We start from the raw sequence: 24,179 nt of genomic DNA, 5'->3' as shown, positions 1-24,179 counted from the left end.
ATCCCCCCTCCCCCCACACCATAATCCCCCCTCCACCCCCACACACCATAATCCCCCCTCCCCCCACACCATAATCCCCCCTCCACCCCCCCACACCATAATCCCCCCTCCCCCCACACCATAATCCCCCCTCCACCCCCCCACACCATAATCCCCCCTCCCCCCACACCATAATCCCCCCTCCACCCCCCCCACACCATAATCCCCCCTCCCCCCACACCATAATCCCCCCTCCACCCACACCATAATCCCCCCTCCACCCCCCACACCATAATCCCCCCTCCACCCCCACACACCATAATCCCCCCTCCAACCCCACACACCATAATCCCCCCTCCCCCCACACCATAATCCCCCCTCCACCCCCACACCATAATCCCCCCTCCACCCCCCCACACCATAATCCCCCCTCCCCCCACACCATAATCCCCCCTCCCCCCACACCATAATCCCCCCTCCACCCCCACACCATAATCCCCCCTCCACCCCCCCACACCATAATCCCCCCTCCACCCACACCATAATCCCCCCTCCCCCCACACCATAATCCCCCCTCCACCCCCCCACACCATAATCCCCCCTCCCCCCACACCATAATCCCCCCTCCACCCCCCCACACCATAATCCCCCCTCCACCCACACCATAATCCCCCCTCCACCCACACCATAATCCCCCCTCCCCCCACACCATAATCCCCCCTCCACCCCCCCACACCATAATCCCCCCTCCCCCCACACCATAATCCCCCCTCCCCCCACACCATAATCCCCCCTCCACCCCCCCCACACCATAATCCCCCCTCCACCCCCCCACACCATAATCCCCCCTCCCCCCACACCATAATCCTCCCCTCACACTATAACTCCGCAACTTTACTTTTTATGTGAAAATGATGAATCTTCTCACTTTAAACATTTGATACATTTTATTATATTGTGAATACATTCTGGGTTCAGGAGATTTGTTTTTAACGTAGATTTTACACAACGCCCCAACTATTTTTGAATAGGGGTTGTAGAACAAGGGTCTTCTAAGCAAAAGCAAAGAGTCATGTAGACACAGAATTCCAGTCTTCACCCTACACTACAGCATATACGGGGGGGTGGGGGGGGTGCTATTGCTGAGGGAAAAGTCCTTGAATCACCTTATCTACATTGGGCACTAAGGACAGATTGTATCTCATCAACCTATCATCTGGAACGAGGTCCTTTACGGTGTATTTGTCCCTCATTTTACAGTGGAAGAGAATGGCCGTATCTAATCCTATATTCGTTTTTTGTTTGCGTGTCGTAGCTGAGTGAATGGAGGTTTGAGTTACGTCTCGGGGATTCACAATCATTTTGGGGTTATTGAAGTTTTTCCCCTTGTTAGGGAGTCGGAGATGGTAAGTAAGAATATTGACCCCGGGAACATGAGACCACATGTCAAATCCAGAGATGTTGACTGGAATGGGGAAGATGTGATTCTCAATGCGGAAGACACTTGTATTTGGGTGTTTATTCTGGAGATTCTCCATCAGGGATGACCAGTCCCAGTCCTTGATTGGAAGGATTATTTCATCAATGTCATTAAGGAGAACAAACTTACTTTTGTACATGTTCCTGTATAGACAATCATTTAGGGATGCAGTTTGTCCAAAATATCCAATCTCAGCTTTGAGTCCTTTGGAATAATGCCATGCTATTGATGTCTGAAGATGACGGTCTATTGGCCATGGCACCACCTCTAGAGTTCCTTCATCAATGTAATGTCGTAACACCTTATTTACATCCTGGGAACAGTTGGTGTTATAGATGGTCACTCTAGAGGCCCCCAGAATCTTGTACATCTCAATACTCTGGATCATCTGAAGGACATTGTTGTAGTTTCCATACAAAGTAGAGATACAGATGGTGAAATTGGAGGAGATTGGTTGTGGTGGACGGTTCCTGACTTCAAACAGGAGGCTCTGACTTGTATTTATGGAGACAGTTGAAGAGAAAGACATATAAGTGTAATTACACCCTGAAGGTTCTGCACATAGAAGATCTGCTGTTCCATATGGGAACCCAAATCTGCTACCATGAAGATTTATTTCTGCCCTCACAAAGACATTCTGATTGGAGGAGCAATGGAAGATACAGTAGAGTTCTTTCACAGATACATGGATGATGGTGATGACCCGGACTGATTGGCCAAGTCTAGGCTCATAATACGGGGCGATGATAAATGTTCGATTATCTAGAGCTGTGATGGTGTCTGTGGCAATAGGAGGTCCATGAGATCTCATCTTCCGATGTTTAAATTTTATATGGTAGGAGTAATAAATGACAGCAAGGCACACAAATACAGACAATGTGCAGAACATGTATCTGGACGATGTCCACATTCTGGTCCTATCAGGTGATCTTAGCTGCAAGAAGATAAGAAAGAGAGAGAATAAGAGCATAAAATCAGTTCAGTGAGATTGGAAATCTGCAACTCTAATGTAAAAAGTAGGTGAATGGCTCGAATGTACCAGAGGAGCTTACACTCTCTCATGAATAACATACATATTCAGTAGTGCTGTACAGAGAACATTGACCCGGTCACATCAGTCTTTGGAACAGAAGAGCTTACGCTCTATTATTCCTCTAGAATCACACACTATTACCCGACATTTATAGAATGGATAACACTGAGACATTCACATCAGTCACAGCACCACAAGAGCTTACATTTGTGGTGGAAATTATAGGCTTCTCCTATAAGCAAATAATTTAGTTGCGCTTAAAAGCACAATCATAGCTCTCTGGTATAATGCCGGGAAAGCGCGCTTGTATATCTCCAAGTAACACAGACAGACCCTGGTGTCACGTTGAGCTCAGCAGAATCCTGCCTGCGATGATCTGCTGCTTTTATCTACACTGTAAACATGAATAACAAAGGAAGGTGGTGGCTTCAGAATCAGCCAATCAGACACTTGTATTAATTCAAAAGAACCAATCACACACACACATGTATATATTCGAATAGAATTCCAGTAGTGATGTGTGCAGAGCCATGTGGTCAGCCCCTCTGTGTCTCACAATTTGAACACTTACTTACATGGCTCTGAACACGATCCTGTGCACATTCCCACCGCTACCAATGACGTGAGCCGTACTTTATCATGGCTCAGTGGGTCATCATTTTTGTATGGTTATGTTATGGTTCCCATGTACGCAGATCCTTTTGCTAGGAGCGTTAATGCGATCGCCATGAGGTGGCCAGTCCCTTGGTGAGGCATAAACGATCGTCCCTAAAAGAGCAAACAGATCCGCCGTGTCCACAGGAAGGTTTCCACAGCCAATGGTCTTCCACCAACGTCTGTATGTGCGAATACCCTCACATGAGCGCATTACATCAAATCTGATACCGGGGGGCGTCTGACAACATACATTAAGAAAAATTTCCACAGCACATTCTAATGCTCCCCTGTCCTGTACCTTGAGAGGGCTTCCTTTTACATCTCCTGCCCAGCACCCCCTGGAGTTATTATCAGGGCACGGTGCAATGAGAAGTTGATATCAGGCAGACAATGGGAGTGCCGGCATCAGCAGACAGAAGACAAAGTTGAACACAAGCCGTAGAAGTCAAGCTGGGTCAAGTGCAGAGCAGCAGAATGAAAGTCGGGTCACGGATCTCCGAAGCTGATGATGACCACTCAGAAATATGGCTGTCTGAGGGGCGTGTCCTATATAGGTGGTCTGCAAGGACACTGCATGGTGGTCTGACCAGTAGCATGTATGAATTGTGGCTGAAGTGGAATTAGCAAGCAGGATAGGGGTGCTAAATATATAATCTATCCTGGAGTAGCTATCATGGGGGTGCGAATAGTGAGTATACTCTCTCACACCCACATTTTAAAGCCCTCCGTTTATCAATCAGGTGGTGTGACTCCAGGGGGAAAAATGTGTCTCCTGTATCAGGATAATGTCTTCCCCTAGGCCTTTGTAGAACTTAAAGGCTTTTTTGCATTTCTGTGGGGAGTTAAGCCCTCTAACATTATGGGAAATAATGTAGAGACCCATTTTGGGGATGTGGAATAACTATGTTTATCTACAGCATAGTAGGTGATCAGTGGCCAGGTGAGTAGAGGGTTAATGTTGCATAAACCATGGGACTTATCGGGACCGGGGCCCAAGCCCACATTGCAAGAGTCCAAGTCTACGGTGTACTAGTGATCAAACAGGTAACAAAATGCCATCTCATAGTACTTGTCCTATATACAGATACCTACATAACATTCCTTTAGTGAGCACATCAGTTTGCATACGAATATGAAGAATAACAGAGAAGAATAAAGAAAATAATAATGTTAGAACTCGAATGAACAGAACAGTAGGGGGGCCAGGGGAAGTGAGACCCACCCTGCAAGGTAATGCCTTTACGTGGACTAATCAGTCCAAAACTCAGTCGGTGCTTCATCTCCCACTCTCCAACTCTGGGACTGTGTCAGGGAGAACAACAGGTAACCGTCTCCCCTTTCCTAAAAGAGCTTAAGGGGGTAGTATTAGCAACAATGAAAAGCTACCGTGAGTGAGGGGACAATACAAACGGGTGGGAAGAGACTTAGCCAGGGTGACTGAGACTTCAATATTAAGCTAAGTGCATGAGCAACTTTCCAACTGTGATGATCTTAGGTGGTGAGGTAAGAGACGCTTCCGACCAGCAGGGATCAAGCTTCTCTAGCTCTCCTCAGGTTCCTCCGGTCTCCTTGTGACGATGGGGTGGCCCAAATTGGGGTTGGGCGAGGTGTAGAAGGAAGTCTTGGGGCAGTATGCAGATCCAGCAAGCCCAATTTAACAAGCAGATCCTTGCCCTCCAGGAGGTTGGTCACCGTGTAGGTAGTGCCTTTGTGGGGACCAAGAATTTAAAGGGGAAACCCCATCCGTAGCGGATTCTGGCAGATGGTAGGACTGATGTGACCTCCTTCTCTTGTCTGATGTCGCTGGAGAGATATCCGGATAGATTTGAATAGTGACCCCATCCAGTTGAATTAGAGGAGTGTTGCGAGAGGCACGGAAAATATCCTCTTTTACCAGGAAATGATTTAGACACATCACTATGTCTCTAGGGGGTTTTTCTGGTGGTGGTTTAGGGTGAAGGGCCCTGTGGATTCTATACCATGTGAAGGAGGAGACAGCATGATCTGAGACCAAGGAGTGGAATATTTTCTTTACTGCTGAGTGTATATCCTCTACCATTTCAGGGACTCCCCCGTACTCTGATGTTGTTTCTTCTGTTACGATTGTCTAAGTCCTCTAAATGGGTTTGTAGCTGGAGGACTGTTTCTGCGAGTGTCTCATGTTCCATAAGGAGATCTACATAGGCCAGTTGGAGTTAGTCATGTTTAGTTTCTAGCATGTCCGTGTGGCCTTCTAATGCTGCTATCTCCTGGTCAATTTATGCAGCTCAGCTTGAAATTTATGTGCCAGTTTGTTGTACATAGCCGAGAGGCTATCCTCCAGGTCTGCCTTAGTGAGGTGAGGGGAGTTCACACTGTGATCCCAAGTTGCCAAGGGTGAGGCTGCTGGATCAGGCGGATCTGGTGCCTGTAACGGCAGGGCGCCATCTTGGGACAACCTCCCCGTACTGTGCTGTGCTCTCCTACCCCCCCGTACTGTGCTGTGCTCTCCTACCCCCCGTACTGAGCTGTGCTCTCCTACCCCCCGTACTGTGCTCTCCTACCCCCCGTACTGTGCTCTCCTACCCCCCGTACTGTGCTGTGCTCTCCTACCCCCCGTACTGAGCTGTGCTCTCCTACCCCCCGTACTGTGCTGTGCTCTCCTACCCCCTGTACTGTGCTGTGCTCTCCTACCCCCCCGTACTGTGCTGTGCTCTCCAACCCCCCCGTACTGTGCTGTGCTCTCCTACCCCTCGTACTGTGCTGTGCTCTCCTACCCCCCCCGTACTGTGCTGTGCTCTCCTACCCCCCCGTACTGTGCTGTGCTCTCCTACCCCCCGTACTGTGCTCTCCAACCCCCCCGTACTGTGCTGTGCTCTCCTACCCCCCCGTACTGTGCTGTGCTCTCCTACCCCCCCCGTACTGTGCTGTGCTCTCCTACCCCCCCGTACTGAGCTGTGCTCTCCTACCCCCCCCCCGTACTGAGCTGTGCTCTCCTACCCCCCGTACTGTGCTCTCCTACCCCCCCGTACTGTGCTCTCCTACTCCCCCGTACTGTGCTGTGCTCTCCAACCCCCCCGTACTGTGCTGTGCTCTCCTACCCCCCGTACTGTGCTGTGCTCTCCTACCCCCCCCCGTACTGTGCTGTGCTCTCCTACCCCCCCGTACTGTGCTGTGCTCTCCTACCCCCTGTACTGTGCTGTGCTCTCCTACCCCCCCGTACTGTGCTGTGCTCTCCTACCCCCCCCTGTACTGTGCTGTGCTCTCCTACCCCCCCCGTACTGTGCTGTGCTCTCCCACCCCCCCCTACTGTGCTGTGCTCTCCTACCCCCCCCTGTACTGTGCTGTGCTCTCCTACCCCCCCGTACTGTGCTGTGCTCTCCTACCCCCCCGTACTGTGCTGTGCTCTCCTACCCCCCCGTACTGTGCTGTGCTCTCCTACCCCCCCGTACTGTGCTGTGCTCTCCTACCCCCCCGTACTGTGCTGTGCTCTCCTACCCCCCCCGTACTGTGCTGTGCTCTCCAACCCCCCCGTACTGTGCTGTGCTCTCCTACCCCCCCGTACTGTGCTGTGCTCTCCTACCCCCCGTACTGTGCTGTGCTCTCCAACCCCCCCGTACTGTGCTGTGCTCTCCTACCCCCCCGTACTGTGCTGTGCTCTCCTACCCCCCCGTACTGTGCTGTGCTCTCCAACCCCCCCCGTACTGTGCTGTGCTCTCCTACCCCCCCCGTACTGTGCTGTGCTCTCCTACCCCCCCGTACTGTGCTGTGCTCTCCAACCCCCCCCGTACTGTGCTTTGCTCTCCTACCCCCCCGTACTGTGCTGTGCTCTCCTACCCCCCCCGTACTGTGCTGTGCTCTCCTACCCCCCCGTACTGTGCTGTGCTCTCCAACCCCCCCCGTACTGTGCTGTGCTCTCCTACCCCCCCGTACTGTGCTGTGCTCTCCTACCCCCCCCCGTACTGTGCTGTGCTCTCCAACCCCCCCCCGTACTGTGCTGTGCTCTCCACCCCCCCGTACTGTGCTGTGCTCTCCTACCCCCCCGTACTGTACTGTGCTCTCCACCCCCCCTGTACTGTGCTGTGCTCTCCTACCCCCCCGTACTGTGCTGTGCTCTCCTACCCCCCCGTACTGTACTGTGCTCTCCTACCCCCCCGTACTGTACTGTGCTCTCCTACCCCCCCGTACTGTACTGTGCTCTCCTACCCACCCCCCGTACTGTGCTGTGCTCTCCTACCCCCCGTACTGTGCTGTGCTCTCCTACCCCCCGTACTGTGCTGTGCTCTCCTACCCCCCTGTACTGTGCTGAGCTCTCCAACCCCCCCCGTACTGTGCTGTGCTCTCCTACCCCCCCCGTACTGTGCTGTGCTCTCCTACCCCCCCGTACTGTACTGTGCTCTCCTACCCCCCCCGTACTGTGCTGTGCTCTCCTACCCCCCCCGTACTGTGCTGTGCTCTCCTACCCCCCCGTACTGTGCTGTGCTCTCCTACCCCCTGTACTGTGCTGTGCTCTCCTACCCCCCCGTACTGTGCTCTCCAATCCCCCCATACTGTGCTGTGCTCTCCTACCCCCCCCGTACTGTGCTGTGCTCTCCTACCCCCTCGTACTGTGCTGTGCTCTCCAACCCCCCCCCGTACTGTGCTGTGCTCTCCTACCCCCCCGTACTGTGCTGTGCTCTCCAACCCCCCCGTACTGTACTGTGCTCTCCTACCCCCCCGTACTGTGCTGTGCTCTCCAACCCCCCGTACTGTGCTGTGCTCTCCAACCCCCCCGTACTGTGCTGTGCTCTCCTACCCCCCCGTACTGTGCTGTGCTCTCCTACCCCCCCGTACTGTGCTGTGCTCTCCAACCCCCCCGTACTGTGCTGTGCTCTCCTACCCCCCCGTACTGTGCTGTGCTCTCCAACCCCCCCCCCGTACTGTGCTGTGCTCTCCTACCCCCCCCCCCGTACTGTGCTGTGCTCTCCTACCCCCCCGTACTGTGCTGTGCTCTCCTACCCCCCCGTACTGTGCTGTGCTCTCCAACCCCCCCGTACTGTGCTGTGCTCTCCTACCCCCCGTACTGTGCTGTGCTCTCCAACCCCCCCGTACTGTACTGTGCTCTCCAACCCCCCCGTACTGTGCTGTGCTCTCCTACCCCCCCCGTACTGTGCTGTGCTCTCCTACCCCCCCGTACTGTGCTGTGCTCTCCTACCCCCCCTACTGTGCTGTGCTCTCCTACCCCCCGTACTGTGCTGAGCTCTCCTACCCCCCGTACTGTGCTGTGCTCTCCTACCCCCCCCCGTACTGTGCTGTGCTCTCAAACCCCCCCTGTACTGTGCTGTGCTCTCAAACCCCCCCTGTACTGTGCTGTGCTCTCCAACCCCCCCCGTACTGTGCTGTGCTCTCCTACCCCCCCGTACTGTGCTGTGCTCTCCTACCCCCCCCCCGTACTGTGCTGTGCTCTCCTACCCCCCCGTACTGTGCTGTGCTCTCCTACCCCCCCCGTACTGTGCTGTGCTCTCCTACCCCCCCCGTACTGTGCTGTGCTCTCCTACCCCCCCCGTACTGTGCTGTGCTCTCCTACCCCCCCGTACTGTGCTGTGCTCTCCTACCCCCCCCGTACTGTGCTGTGCTCTCCAACCCCCCCCCCGTACTGTGCTGTGCTCTCCAACCCCCCCCATACTGTGCTGTGCTCTCCAACCCCCCCCCCGTACTGTGCTGTGCTCTCCAACCCCCCGTACTGTGCTGAGCTCTCCAACCCCCCATACTGTGCTGTGCTCTCCTACCCCCGTACTGTGCTGTGCTCTCCTACCCCCCCGTACTGTGCTGTGCTCTCCTACCCCCCGTACTGTGCTGTGCTCTCAAACCCCCCCTGTACTGTGCTGTGCTCTCCAACCCCCCCCCGTACTGTGCTGTGCTCTCCTACCCCCCGTACTGTGCTGTGCTCTCCTACCCCCCCGTACTGTGCTGTGCTCTCCTACCCCCCCCGTACTGTGCTGTGCTCTCCTACCCCCCCCCCGTACTGTGCTGTGCTCTCCTACCCCCCCGTACTGTGCTGTGCTCTCCTACCCCCCGTACTGTGCTGTGCTCTCCTACCCCCCCGTACTGTACTGTGCTCTCCTACCCCCCCGTACTGTGCTGTGCTCTCCTACCCCCCGTACTGTGCTGTGCTCTCCAACCCCCCCCCCGTACTGTGCTGTGCTCTCCAACCCCCCCCATACTGTGCTGTGCTCTCCAACCCCCCCCGTACTGTGCTGTGCTCTCCTACCCCCCCGTACTGTGCTGTGCTCTCCTACCCCCCCGTACTGTGCTGTGCTCTCCTACCCCCCGTACTGTGCTGTGCTCTCCAACCCCCCCCCCGTACTGTGCTGTGCTCTCCAACCCCCCCCATACTGTGCTGTGCTCTCCAACCCCCCCCCGTACTGTGCTGTGCTCTCCTACCCCCCCGTACTGTGCTGTGCTCTCCAACCCCCCGTACTGTGCTGAGCTCTCCAACCCCCCATACTGTGCTGTGCTCTCCTACCCCCCGTACTGTGCTGTGCTCTCCTACCCCCCCGTACTGTGCTCTGCTCTCCTCCCCCCCGTACTGTGCTGTGCTCTCCTACCCCCCGTGCTGTGCTGTGCTCTCCTACCCCCCCCCGTACTGTGCTGTGCTCTCCAACCCCCCGTACTGTGCTGTGCTCTCCTACCCCCCCCGTACTGTGCTGTGCTCTCCCCCCCCGTACTGTGCTGTGCTCTCCTACCCCCCCCGTACTGTGCTGTGCTCTCCCCCCCCGTACTGTGCTGTGCTCTCCAACCCCCCGTACTGTGCTGTGCTCTCCTACCCCCCCGTACTGTGCTGTGCTCTCCTACCCCCCCGTACTGTGCTGTGCTCTCCTACCCCCCCGTACTGTGCTGTGCTCTCCTACCCCCCCGTACTGTACTGTGCTCTCCTACCCCCCCGTACTGTACTGTGCTCTCCACCCCCCCCGTACTGTACTGTGCTCTCCTACCCACCCCCCGTACTGTGCTGTGCTCTCCTACCCCCCGTACTGTGCTGTGCTCTCCTACCCCCCGTACTGTGCTGTGCTCTCCTACCCCCCTGTACTGTGCTGAGCTCTCCAACCCCCCCCGTACTGTGCTGTGCTCTCCTACCCCCCCCGTACTGTGCTGTGCTCTCCTACCCCCCCGTACTGTACTGTGCTCTCCTACCCCCCCCGTACTGTGCTGTGCTCTCCTACCCCCCCGTACTGTGCTGTGCTCTCCAACCCCCCGTACTGTGCTGAGCTCTCCAACCCCCCATACTGTGCTGTGCTCTCCTACCCCCCGTACTGTGCTGTGCTCTCCTACCCCCCGTACTGTGCTGTGCTCTCCTACCCCCCCGTACTGTGCTCTGCTCTCCTCCCCCCCGTACTGTGCTGTGCTCTCCAACCCCCCGTACTGTGCTGTGCTCTCCTACCCCCCCCGTACTGTGCTGTGCTCTCCCCCCCCGTACTGTGCTGTGCTCTCCTACCCCCCCCGTACTGTGCTGTGCTCTCCTACCCCCCCCGTACTGTGCTGTGCTCTCCCCCCCCGTACTGTGCTGTGCTCTCCAACCCCCCGTACTGTGCTGTGCTCTCCTACCCCCCCGTACTGTGCTGTGCTCTCCTACCCCCCCGTACTGTGCTGTGCTCTCCTACCCCCCCGTACTGTGCTCTGCTCTCCTCCCCCCCGTACTGTGCTGTGCTCTCCAACCCCCCATACTGTGCTGTGCTCTCCTACCCCCCCGTACTGTGCTGTGCTCTCCTACCCCCCCCGTACTGTGCTGTGCTCTTCTACCCCCCCGTACTGTGCTGTGCTCTCCTACCCCCTGTACTGTGCTGTGCTCTCCAACACCCCGTACTGTACTGTGCTCTCCTACCCCCCTGTACTGTGCTGTGCTCTCCTACCCCCCCGTACTGTGCTGTGCTCTCCTACCCCCCCGTACTGTGCTGTGCTCTCCTACCCCCCCCGTACTGTGCTGTGCTCTCCTACCCCCCCGTACTGTGCTGAGCTCTCCTACCCCCCGTACTGTGCTGTGCTCTCCTACCCCCTGTACTGTGCTCTCCTACCCCCCCGTACTGTACTGTGCTCTCCTACCCCCCCCCGTACTGTACTGTGCTCTCCTACCCCCCCGTACTGTGCTGTGCTCTCCTACCCCCCCGTACTGTGCTGTGCTCTCCTACCCCCCCGTACTGTACTGTGCTCTCCTACCCCCCCCGTACTGTACTGTGCTCTCCTACCCCCCCGTACTGTACTGTGCTCTCCTACCCCCCCCGTACTGTACTGTGCTCTCCTACCCCCCCGTACTGTGCTGTGCTCTCCTACCCCCCCGTACTGTGCTGTGCTCTCCTACCCCCCCCGTACTGTGCTGTGCTCTCCTACCCCCCCCGTACTGTACTGTGCTGTGCTCTCCTACCCCCCCGTACTGTGCTGTGCTCTCCTACCCCCCCGTACTGTGCTGAGCTCTCCTACCCCCTGTACTGTGCTGTGCTCTCCAACACCCCGTACTGTACTGTGCTCTCCTACCCCCCTGTACTGTGCTGTGCTCTCCAACCCCCCGTACTGTGCTTTCCTCTCCTACCCCCCCCATACTGTGCTGTGCTCTCCTACCCCCCCGTACTGTGCTGAGCTCTCCTACCCCCCCGTACTGTGCTGTGCTCTCCTACCCCCCCCACGTACTGTGCTGAGCTCTCCTACCCCCCCCCCCCGTACTGTGCTGTGCTCTCCTACCCCCTGTACTGTGCTGTGCTCTCCTACCCCCCCGTTCTGTACTGTGCTCTCCTACCCCCCCGTTCTGTACTGTGCTCTCCTACCCCCCCCCCGTTCTGTACTGTGCTCTCCTACCCCCCCGTTCTGTACTGTGCTGTGCTCTCCTACCCCCCCGTACTGTACTGTGCTCTCCTACCCCCCCCCGTACTGTGCTGTGCTCTCCTACCCCCCCGTACTGTACTGTGCTCTCCTACCCCCCCCCGTACTGTGCTGTGCTCTCTGATAAGGTTGGAAATAATGGACTAGAGTTCTACTTAAGTTGTTTTTCATTTCTCTGCATTATGTGTACGTGTCAGCATATGTTGCAAGACTAGCTTGAGGTTTTCCAGATGAAAGTCCAGCGTGATGTATGTTGAAATATACTGCTTGTTACCTTATATGGAAATTTGCTGAAACATATGTTTCTGTAACCAGCCCTATAAATGCTTAAATAAAGCAGGTCAGTTCACTACGGGACCTTTAATGCTCTGGAACTGATATACAGATACTCCTGATTAGGAATGAGCCAAACACCCCCCGGTTCGGTTCGCACCAGAACCTGCGAATGGACCGAAAGTTCGCACGAACGTTAGAACCCCATTGACGTCTATGGGACTCGAACGTTCGAAATCAAAAGTGCTCACTTTAAAGGCTAATTTGCATGGTATTGTCCTAAAAAGGGTTTGGGGACCCGGGTCCTACCCCAGGGGACATGGATCAATGCAAAAAAAACTTTTAAAATCGTCCGTTTTTTCGGGAGCAGTGATTTTAATGATGCTTAAAGTAAAAAAAAAAAAAGTGAAATATTCCTTTAAATATCGTACCTGGGGGGTGTCTATAGTATGCCTGTAAAGAGGCGCATGTTTCCCGTGCTTAGAACAGTCCCTGCACAAAATGTCATTTTTAAAGGAAAAAAAGTCATTTAAAACTGCTTGCGGGTTTAATGTCATGTCGGGTCCTGGCAATATGGATGAAAATCAGTGAGACAAACGGCATGGGTACCCCCCAGTCCATTACCAGGCCCTTTGGGTCTTGTATGGATATTAAGGGGAACCCCGCACCTAAATTAAAATAAGGAAAGGTGTGGGGCCACCAGGCCCTATATACTCTGAACAGCAGTATACAGGCGGTGCAAACAAGACAGGGACTGTAGGTTTGTTGTTAAGTAGAATCTGTTTGTAATTTTGAACTGGTACATTTTTAACGTGTTTAGCTCCAGCCAAAAAATCTTTTTTAAGCTTTTTGGAAAACATAGGGAAGGGTTATCACCCCTGTGACATTTGTTTTGCTGTCTGTGCTCCTCTTCAGAAGATTTCACCTCACTTTTTTGTCCCAATGACAAATGTTTTTTGAGAATTTGGGGTTTTTTGGAGAACAAGGATTGGAAAGAATCAGTGGAAAAGAGAAATGTTTTTCCCATATTAACTCTTACAGGAGAGAATTTCCCTTCCTAGGGGTAGATTTCATCTCACTTCCTGTTGTCTCCTTCCGTTTGCAAGTAGGAGTCGTTTGTAAGTTGGATGTTTGAAAGTAGGGGCCTGCCCTATATACTCAGCAGAAATTTGGGCCTTAGGTGTTGCTGTGGCCACAACACTGTAAGCCCTCACAGGGCCCTGCTGTGAAATATGAGATCAAGAATTGTAATTACATGCCCCTGTTGAACAGGGGCAGAAAAATTGGGCCTTAGGCACTGGTGATGGCGCCCAGAACCAAAAATGTTCTTACAAGCTATCAGCGTGATGATTGAGGAGGAAGAGGATAATTACTCAGCATAGTCACTCAGCATCAGCATAGACAGTCTTTGAAGGGATCTGAGATTTCAAAAAAAATTATTCGGTTACATCAGCATCAGGTGCTTGGTAGCTGGTGGTGATCCAAGACTGATTCATTTTTATGAAGGTCAGTCGATCGACCGAGTCAGTGGACAGATGCACCCTGTGATCCGTTACAAAGCCTCCAGCAGCACTGAATGTGCGTTCCGAAAGAACGCTGGATGCAGGACAGGCCAGTAGCTCAATTGCATACTGTGCAAGCTCTGGCCAGTGATCCATCCTCAAGACCCAGTAACCCAGAGGATTTTCGGTGGGAAAGGTGTCCAAGTCTGATCTTTCCCCTAGGTATTCCTGCACCATGTAAAACAGACGCTGGCGATGGTTGCTGGAACCGATCATACCTTGGGGCTGCGGACCAAAAAATTGTCTGAACGCATCGGTCAGACGGCCACCTTCTCCACCGCTCCTTCTTTGACTGACCGAAGCCTCAGCAACACGTTGTCCAGGAACAGGAGTTTGTAACCTCCCAGTCTCTGGGAACGCGTTGCACAGATCTTTCTGCAAGGCCTCCCGAAGATGTTTCATCCTCTGCTACCTCTGCGATGGCAAGATAAGGTCCACAACCTTACCCTTGTAACGTGGATCAAGGAGGGTTGCCAGCCAGTATTGGTCCTTCTCCTTGATACCACGAATATGAGGATCCTTACACAGGCTTTGCAGGATCAGGGAGGCCATGCAGCGTAGGTTTGCTGAGGCATTCGGTCTGGAGTCCTCTGGGTCACTAAGGACGACATGGTCCGCAGCCACCTCCTCCCAGCCACGTACAAGTCCATGTGTTTCTTGGGACTGATCCCTTAAAGACTGCTGCTGATGCTGAGTGCCAGGCTCCACCTCCATACTGACACAATCCTTGTCCTCTTCCTGTGTGATCGGCGGGCACGCAGGAACACTGTCTGGATAAAGGGGGCCTTGAGAGCTAAGGAAGTCCTCCTCTTCCTGCCTCTGTTCTGCCTCAAGTGCCCTGTCCATTATTCCACGCAGCGTGTGCTCCAACAGGTGGACAAGGGGGACAGTGTCACTGATTCATGCACTGTCACTGCTCACCATCCTCGTGGCCTCCTCAAATGGTGACAGGACAGTGCATGCATCCCTGATCATGGCCCACTGGCGTGGGGAAAAAAAACCAAGCTCCCCTGACCCTGTCCTGGTGCCATAGTCGCACAGGTACTCATTGATGGCCCTCTGCTGCGTGTGCAGCCGCTGCAGCATGGCCAACGTTGAGTTCCACCTGGTGGGCATGTCACAGATTAGGCGGTTCTTGGGCAGGTTAAACTCCTTTTGGAGGTCGGCCAGCCGAGCACTGGCATTATATGACCGGCGGAAATGCACACAGACTTTCCTGGCCTGCCTCAGGACATCCTGTAAGCCCGGGTACCTGCCCAAGAACCGCTGCACTACCAAGTTAAGGACGTGAGCCAAACAGGGCACATGGGTCTTTTGTCCCTGTCGGAGGGCAGAGAGGAGGTTGGTGCCATTGTCGCAAACCACCATTCCTGCCTTAAGTTGGCGTGGCGTCAATCACCTCTGAACCTGCCCCTGCAGAGCTGACAGAACCTCTGCCCCAGTGTGGCTCCTGTCCCCCAAGCACACCAGCTCAAGTACCGCATGGCATCTTTTGGCCTGCGTACTTGCGTAGCCCCTTGAACGGCTACGGAGCACCGCTGGTTCCGAGGACAAAGCACAGGAAGAGGCCATGGAGGAAGAAGAAGAGGAGGGGGTGGAGGAGAGAGGTGTGTCACAATCATTAGCATTTTGGAGGCGTGGTGGCGGAACAACCTCCAACACTACTGCACCTTGTCTTGCATCCTTCCCAGCTGCCAGCAGAGTCACCCAATGCGCCGTGAAACTTAGGTAACGTCCCTGTCCATGCCTGCTGGACCATGAGTCAGCGGTAATATGCACCTTACCGCTGACCGCCCTGTCCAGCGAGGCATGGACATTGCCTTCCACATGCCGGTAGAGAGCCGGAATCGCCTTCCGTGAGAAAAAGTGGCGTTTGGGAACCTGCCACTGAAGAACCGTACATTCCACAAACTCACGGAAGGGGGCAGATTCTACCAACTGAAAAGGCAGCAGTTGAAGTGCTAGCAATTTTGCCAAGCTAGCATTCAACCGCTGGGCATGTGGATGGCTGGGAGCAAACTTCTTTCGGCGGTGCAGCAGCTGGGGCAGGGAAATTTGCCTGGTACAATCTGACATCGGTGTACCAAAAGCAGATTGCCCACAAGTACTTGGCTGTGACACACCTAATTCTACACCTTCATTCCTCTCAGTGCAGGTCTCAGAGAGGACTGGAGGTATAGTGGGGTTGGAGATCTCAGCTGATGAGGAGCAAGGAGAGGTCCTCTTTGTTCTTTGGTGTGGGTCTTTTAGATACGCTTGCCAACGAACTGCATGGCAGGTCAACATATGTCTGGTCAAGCATGTGGTACCCAAGCGGGAGATGTTTTGGCCACGCGAGATACGCTTGAGACATATGTTGCAAATAGCAGCGGTGCGATCTGATGCACTCGTCTCAAAAAAGGCCCACACCAAAGAACTTTTTTAATAACGCGCAGAGACTGCAGCGCCCTGCACATGTGGAGCTTTGGGGTGTGATGCAGTCAATGTGCTGCCCTTATGATGTGCCACCTCCTCCTCCTCCTCTCTCCTATCAGGCACCCACGTTGAGTCAGTGACCTCATCATCCCCTCCCTCCTCATCACTGGAGCAAACCTGGCAGTATGCTGCAGCAGGGGGAGCATGACTGCCAGATTGCTGTCCTTCTTGGGCACCTCCTCTGTCCGTGCTCACGTTACTGCCTTCATCTAGCTCAGTATCATCATCAGAGCCTTCCAAATGCTGGGCATCCTCCTGGAGCATGTACCCAACACTGTGGTCAAACAGTTCGAGGGACTCCTCAGGAGGACATGGTGGGGCTAGGGAAGGAGTCACTGATGACAATGAGCCGAGGGAAGAGGCTGCTGCTTTGCCAGACAAAGTACCCTGGGCATGGGTGAGAGAGGATGAGGAGGATGAGGACGGCTTGGTCATCCACTCGACCAAGTCTTCCGCATGTTGCGGCTCAACACGGCCAGCTGCCGAAAAAAAGGCCAAGCGTGTCCCACGGCCACGTGCTGATGAGAATGCACCGTCTCCACGACCAGCACTAGACACAGAGCCTGCTTGCCCTCTCTTATTGGCTTGTGACTGTCTGCCTCTCCTTCTTGGCCTTCCAGACATACTAATGGCCTGTAGCTGCACGAAGCTGGGATATATATATATATATATGTACTGATACTGCAGCTAGCAAAATCAACTGCCTGCCTGTAGTATGAGAACACCACCAACCTTCTACAGGTAGCTTTAGCTGAACACTGTGAGGTGGACGCACCCCACTAACTTGTAGGTTTAGCTTAACACTGTGAACAGGACGCACCCCACTAACTTGTAGGTTTAGCTGAACACTGTGAACAGGACGCACTACACTAACTTGTAGGTTTAGCTGAACACTGTGAACAGGACGCACTACACTAACTTGTAGGTTTAGCTGAACACTGTGAACAGGACGCACCCCACTAACTTGTAGGTTTAGCTGAACACTGTGAACAGGACGCACCCCACTAACTTGTAGGTTTAGCTGAACACTGTGAACAGGACGCACTGCACTAACTGTAAATAGTCTAGCTGCCTGACTGTGGTACTAATAGGATCAAAAGAACACCAGTAATTTTCTTCAGGTAGCTGTAAATACTGTAACAAGACAAGCCTGCCTGTCAGTAAGAAGATAACAGGAATGGATCTAGCTAAACTGAATACAGTGTATATATACATACACACACAACACCTGGGATGCATATATATACACAATACACTGTAAGTGCAGCTAACTGACTGACTGTTCTGCCTAATCTATCTAACTCAAATCAAATGTCACTGTCTGTGTCTCTCTCTCTCAATGAACGCCGGAACACACACTACACAGGGCCGCCGTGCAGGCGGCCTTATATAGTGTGGGGCATGTACTAAATCCCCTGAGCCATAATTGGCCAAAGCCTCCTTGGCTTTGGCCAATTACAGCTCCCTGTTCAGGCGGCGCTGTGATTGGCCAAGCATGCGGGTCATAGTGCATGCTTGGCCAATCATCAGCCAGTAATGCACTGCGATGCCGCAGTGAATTATGGGCCGTGACGCGCCACACAAATTTGGCGCGAACGGCCCATATCATTCGCAATTCGGCGAACGGGCGAACAGACGATGTTCAAGTCGAACATGGGTTCGACTCGAACACGAAGCTCATCCCTACTCCTGATTCTGTGTCTTACTTCTTTGAGAGCTAAATTTGGCAAAGCAATATAAACTAGAGGCAATTCAGTTGAGAATTGCACTTAACATTTCTGGCGCCCGAAAATAGGGACACACCGATGATACTACAAGAGGTGGATGAATGACACTGATGGAACAAAAGGACAGGCATTCCGGGAACCACAGATTGAAAACCTGCGCAGGTAAGAAAAAGCTTTATTTTTCTTATATTCTGTGCTTCCCTGATTTGTGCCTATCCGTTCTGTCAGTTACGGTTCTCCTGGTTTTAAAACACCAGCCTCTGTAGTGGTGAGTCTAGAATTACTGAACATTTTGGTTTATATTGCTGGAATTATTTGTTGTTTGTTGTCTGTCTGTCTTGTTGAGAAAGTGAATGAGCCTTGCCAAGGTTGGTATGAATTGAAAGAATATCATCCGAATGAGCAACGGAATGCGCCTTCCGGGGGGTCTGACGCTTAAGTTTGATATTCAATTTAATTCATAAACCATAGGCGGGTTGAGAGTATAAGCCCTGTCTGCTCCATAAAGCAGGGATAAGAGTGTATGAGAGGGATCCCAGATACGGGGGGGAATAAGGTCTCCATAAGCCCGGAGATCTAGTCGGATACCTGGTCACTTAAAGGAATGCTTGTATATGTTGTAGCTGTCAGTCTGGTCATAATATTTGTCAGTTGGCTAGCATATAAAGTAATTCGATTTCAGAAATCTCATCCCGGAGAGGTTTTTAGTATTCTGGCACCCTAGGAGGAAGGCAACGAGGAACTAGTGTAGCTTTTTTAGTGCTTTGTACACTAAGTGTCCCACACGCTACCTAGGCACGGACTGTCAGAATGGGCCAGCAGAACACGAAACCCCGTCAGGGAATTGTGGCGCATTATACGGTGCCACAGATAATTAAAAACATCTATGGGAAAGATGAAGCGCGGGACTTAAAGGATGTCCTTTGTAAATTTAAGGTGAAAGGAGCAGCGGGTTTAGACCCGGATGTATGGAGTGAAATAAAAAGGGACAGACAAGGAGAGGTGTTAGAGAAGCAATGGATGCGTCAGGTTCAATGCTTAATTAAGGTCTCAAATAGAGTGAAAGAAGAGGGGTGGAAATATAATCCAGATTGTGATGGTTGGGATATGAAAGATAGAAGAACAAAAAATGTTGAAATTTTAAATAATCTTAGTTCAACCATCCCACCCCCATACACTGACATAGAGCAAAATTTGCATAAGCCAGGGTTATATCCTGTACTTGAGGGGAGAGGATGGGTTTGTCAGGTTTGTGGAACACAGAATCCAGAATGGGCAATAGAATGTATGCATTGTGGGGCACAAAAACCTCATTCAGAAACTGTAGCCCCCGTACGCACTGATACACGCATTGTACAGGTAAATAATCCAGAATTTGGACAAGCAGCCCATCCACACGCCCCACCTACTATTACTCGTAGGATGCAAATAAGGACTTGGGCACCATGGTCAGCAGACACCCTTATGGCATTAATACAGAGTGCCCCAGACCCGGTAGCAAAGCCAGCTGCTTTCTGTAGATTTGTGACACAGTTAATGAATACACATGAAGCAACCTGGCAGGATGGGGAGGATTTATGCAGACATAAAATGACTCTGACCCTGTTTAACCAGTTTATGACCGAAATAGGTCTGCATCGACCTGCAGACCGAGCTGACGGGGATGGCAATCTAGAGGCAGGACACGTCAGACACATAGACTCAAGGGCCCCTTTTATTGCTAGATTAGAAGCTTTCTGTCAGGAAAAACAACAAGAGAGGGGGTCCATATCACCCATGAAACAAATGCCAGGACAGACTGTATCGGAATTTTACTTATCTATGGAAAGTATGATGGCAGATGAGGGATTGGATTTGGCTCTGCCAGTCACGATCCGAGCCTTCAATAGACAGTTTATGGAAGGATTAATTCCACAGATAAGTGAAAGACTGAAAGCCTGCACACCACCTTAATTTGTTGCGATTTTTGGCAGAAAAAGGTTGCAAGGTTAATAAGAAAAAGTTGCAAGTGTGTCAGGAAAAAGTTATCTTTTTGGGACATTGTATATCACAGGGTACGAGACATCTCACTGAGGAGAGGGTTCAAGTGATAAGGGGAATGTTACCCCCACGGAATTTCAAACAATTGCGTATGTTTTTAGGTATTGTGTCATATTGTAGACAATGGATACCACACGCTAGCGCTTTGATGCAGCCATTATACGATTGTTTGAAAATTGTACCGTATATGCTTACGTAGTGCACACCACACATGACATACATGCAATCTTGTCTCAAGTTCAGCCCAAACACATTTCAATGGCTAGGCAATTAAGGTTACGGTGTACAGTTACAGTGTACTTTTACCTCCAAATGTCACTTTTCAGCGCTGTACAACCTTAAATTTGGCCACCTTTTTGCCTCTTCAGTCACCAGATTTGGCAAGGGGGAATGATAGTGCTAATAAGGAAGGAGATGAGGAAACTGACACCCTTCTGTTTAAAGAGATAGATGAGCACGATTGTTTTCAGCTCATGGAACAGGAGACAATGGGATTCCCACATGTTACAGATACACCGATTTTAAATGCTGAGGACACCTTGTATATAGATGGTAGTAGGTTTGCTGATGACAAGGGTAAATATCACACAGGGTATGCTGTAGTGACTGATACACAGGTAATTGAAGCACAGGCCTTACCAGCCCACATGTCAGCACAGGAAGCAGAATTAAAAGCTTTAGAACAAGCCCTAGAATACTTAAAAGAACGAGAAGGGAATATTTACACTGACTCTGCCTACGCTTATGGTGTAGCGCACGATAATGGCCACATATGGAGGGCTAGAGGTTATCTGACAGCAGCAGGTACACCTGTAAAACATGGAGAAGGGATTAAGAGAGTCCTGAACAATCTTCAAAAGGTTAAACGAGTGTCCATTATGAAGATAGCGGCACACACGAGCGCAAAAACAATTGAGGCAAAAGGAAATGCATTTGCAGATTTGACTGCAAAACAGGCAGCTCTAGGGGAAGGCAGCCCTGAGACCTTAGCAGCGGTAGAGGTGAGTATCCCAGAACCAACATGGCAGCAGCTGAGTAAATTACAGGAGCAAGCAGGGGAGAGCGAGAAAGATAAGTGGGTCAGGATGGGAGCAGCACCAGACCTTGACAATGTATGGAGGGAAGGAGGCAAAGTATGCCTACCTGCCTCTCTGTACCCAGCAATGGCAGCGGCAGTTCACCTACCCACACACATCAGTTCCAATTCCATGTATAGGATTGTGAACCAAGGATGGCTCGCCCCTGGATTCAGTAGTACTGCGAGAAACTACTGTGCAGCCTGCCAAATCTGTCTCCTGAATAACCCAGGACAGAGAGTAAAAACCCCACGAAAACACCAGGTCCGGGCCCAATACCCCTTCCAGAGACTGCAAATTGATTACATACAAATGCCTAAGAGCGGCCCCTTTGAATTTGTCCTCGTGTGTATCGATTTATTCTCAGGTTGGCCCGAAAGCTATCCAGTAAAATCAGCTACAGCAAAAGTCACAGCCAAGAAACTGATCACTGAGTTAATACCTAGGTTTGGTCTTCCTGAAACCATAGAATCAGATAGGGGGACACACTTTACAGGAGAAATCATGCAGAATGTGATGACCATGTTAGGGGTTCAACAAAGTTTTCACACCCCTTACCACCCACAGAGTTCAGGATCAGTGGAGAGAGTAAATGGGACAATAAAGTTGAAAATACAAAAAGCCATGCAAGAGTTAAACAAGCCTTGGCCAGAATGCCTGCCTTTGGCTTTGTTCTCTATAAGATACACTCCAACAGGGAAAACAGGATTGTCCTCATATGAAATACTTTTTGGTAGTGCACCTAGATTAGGTCTATACTTTCCACAGAGTATGCAATTGCAATGTGATAGTTTGACTGCATATGTGATACAATTACAACAACGTCTAACTAAGATCCACAAAAGTGTGTATTCTTCTCTTCCAGACCCTAACTCAATAGCAGGTACACATACACTGCTACCAGGAGATTATGTATATGTTAAGAAACACACAAGAAAGACATTGGAACCTAGATTTGAAGGTCCTTATCAAGTGCTTTTGACCACAGCCACCTCAGTGAAATTGGAAGGAAAAGCAGCCTGGATCCACGCATCACACTGCAAAAAGAGTCTTGAACCGAGAGAAACAGAATGAAGATCCTTCTAACTATGATAATAGTGCTTGAATGTTTTCAAATGTTTGTTTATACATGGACTCCGGGTATCAATGTAACAGTTCATGAAAATAGTACTGATCTTAGATGGGTAAATCAGGATAAGAGTATAACACAATATCCTTACTACGAATGGTATACGGTAGGAAATTTCACGGTGTCAGGACAGGAGGGTCCTTTTTATATGATGCAGAATATGGAATCACCAGTAGTGTGGATAAAAGCCAAATCACAAGCACAAGTAAACATAACTTTCCATTGGAGGGACAATTTAACATGGTCCTTTAATAACACACCACATAAATGTCATAAGTTAGGTCCATCTGAAACATGGAGAGAAGTAAAAGACAAATTACTACAGTTACTTAGAACTCCGAATTCAAAAGAATACGAGATAGCACAGAAGGGAAAAGGTCCTAGACCAGCAAGGGGAAGTGGGCAATTCAATCTAATAGGTCCTCTTAGTACCAATCAATCTGCAACTTATATTTGTACAGCATGGTATTTTGTACCAGTAAGGAAATGGGAAAACACAACAGGAGGATATATATAATGGCAACATTATGGTTTCAATATAAAGATAGAAGACGCTCTACCCACCATCTTCAAATCCTCTGTATTAACTCCTATTCCTAGATCTTGCATAAATGTTTTGGTATCACAACAGAAAACAAAAATCAAATTTAATGTAACTTTTCCCCAGCTACCAGAATGTAGGTATCGCCGAGAATGGTATGATACAGTTCTGGGAGCTGCAGGAACTGGAATGGGAATAATGAATGGGATACAGATGGAAATGATACAAAATAAGTGGAACCGTGTAGGAAGTCACATAGCTGATAGTTTAATAATTACAAGCAAATGGTTACCTACAACATTCGAAACACAAATTAGCCAGGTACAATTAACTAAATATCTCAATATTATGGTTAATCACACAGCACTAGCCAGTCTGGAGTTGTGGAAAGAAAATCAGGAGTTCATAAACATTACTCAATGTGCTTTTTCTACACTATCTTATCACATTCAAATTAATAGAGCTCGAGATGAGCTACGATTAGGGAATTATCGCACTTGGATGAACTATTTCAAGGGTTTAAATTTAGAAAGTACATGGTTTGAAGTACCAGGAAAAGAAGTTGAATGTGAGGAAAGATGGTGTGCTGGAAGGTTTGATGTATACAAAGTGGAGGAGGTCCAGGTAATGTGTAAGTTAATAGTGATGCCACTCCTGATAGGAAAGGATCTACCTGAATTTTGGTATCCTGAGATTTATGGACACTATGTAGATACACAAAACATGACTCAGGATCTAAGTCTATGTGCTAAAACTAATAAGGGAATAGTCTGTGGAAGAAGTTCTCCAGTCTATGAACTTTGCTTATTGAAACATCAATCTAACATATGTAAGTTTGGAGATTACCAGCAGGTGTAGGAAACAGATTTATGGAGATAGGACCACAACATATTTGTTTAGTCACAAATGATCAGGAAACTATGGAAAGTTTAAATAAAACGGCCCCTTTTTCAGGATGTGTAAAGAATGTTAAAATGATTAAATGGCAAAATGACACTTTCCTTTTTGAACCAGATGCACATAGAATATTTAATCTAGAATGGACGGTAGATAATCTTACTGATACTACACCTTTTATAATATCATTAGAGCTCTTACAGCAAATCTTAAATGAGTCAGAAATACTTAGAAAACACATAGAGACACAAGAACATACCCTTCAAAATAATCTAATATCTGCGGTTATAGATAAAGGGAAATGAATACATTTATCCTCACAAATAAGAGATGAAACAACACATCATTGGTATGATGTATTTGCTGGATGGTCACCCACTGCTACGGCAATTTTTAATTGGATGCTCAATCCGATACTTATTCTAATTTTAGTTTTTGTACTGCTTACCGTGATAAACTGTTGCTTATATAGGAAGATTAA

The 24,179-nt window shown here is 50.7% G+C and overlaps 1 protein-coding gene across 1 annotated transcript; it reads right to left on the bottom strand.

Annotated features, from left to right (window-relative positions):
• Positions 1-1,115: 1,115 nt before the first annotated feature.
• Positions 1,116-2,369, bottom strand: LOC141124125 (beta-1,4-galactosyltransferase galt-1-like). Its single transcript, XM_073612203.1, has one exon. The coding sequence runs from the start codon at positions 2,367-2,369 to the stop codon at positions 1,116-1,118; it is 1,254 nt and encodes a 417-aa protein (XP_073468304.1).
• Between the last annotated feature and the right edge of the window lie 21,810 nt (positions 2,370-24,179).

This window comes from Aquarana catesbeiana, linkage group LG01, assembly GCF_042186555.1.
Source record: "Aquarana catesbeiana isolate 2022-GZ linkage group LG01, ASM4218655v1, whole genome shotgun sequence".
In the NCBI taxonomy this organism is placed as follows: Eukaryota; Metazoa; Chordata; class Amphibia; order Anura; family Ranidae; genus Aquarana; species Aquarana catesbeiana.
This window is presented reverse-complemented; position numbering and strand designations above follow the sequence as displayed.

Bases quoted from the DNA above. Each gene is read 5' to 3' on its own strand.
- LOC141124125 (XM_073612203.1), bottom strand. From the start codon at position 2,369: ATGTGGACATCGTCCAGATACATGTTCTGCACATTGTCTGTATTTGTG.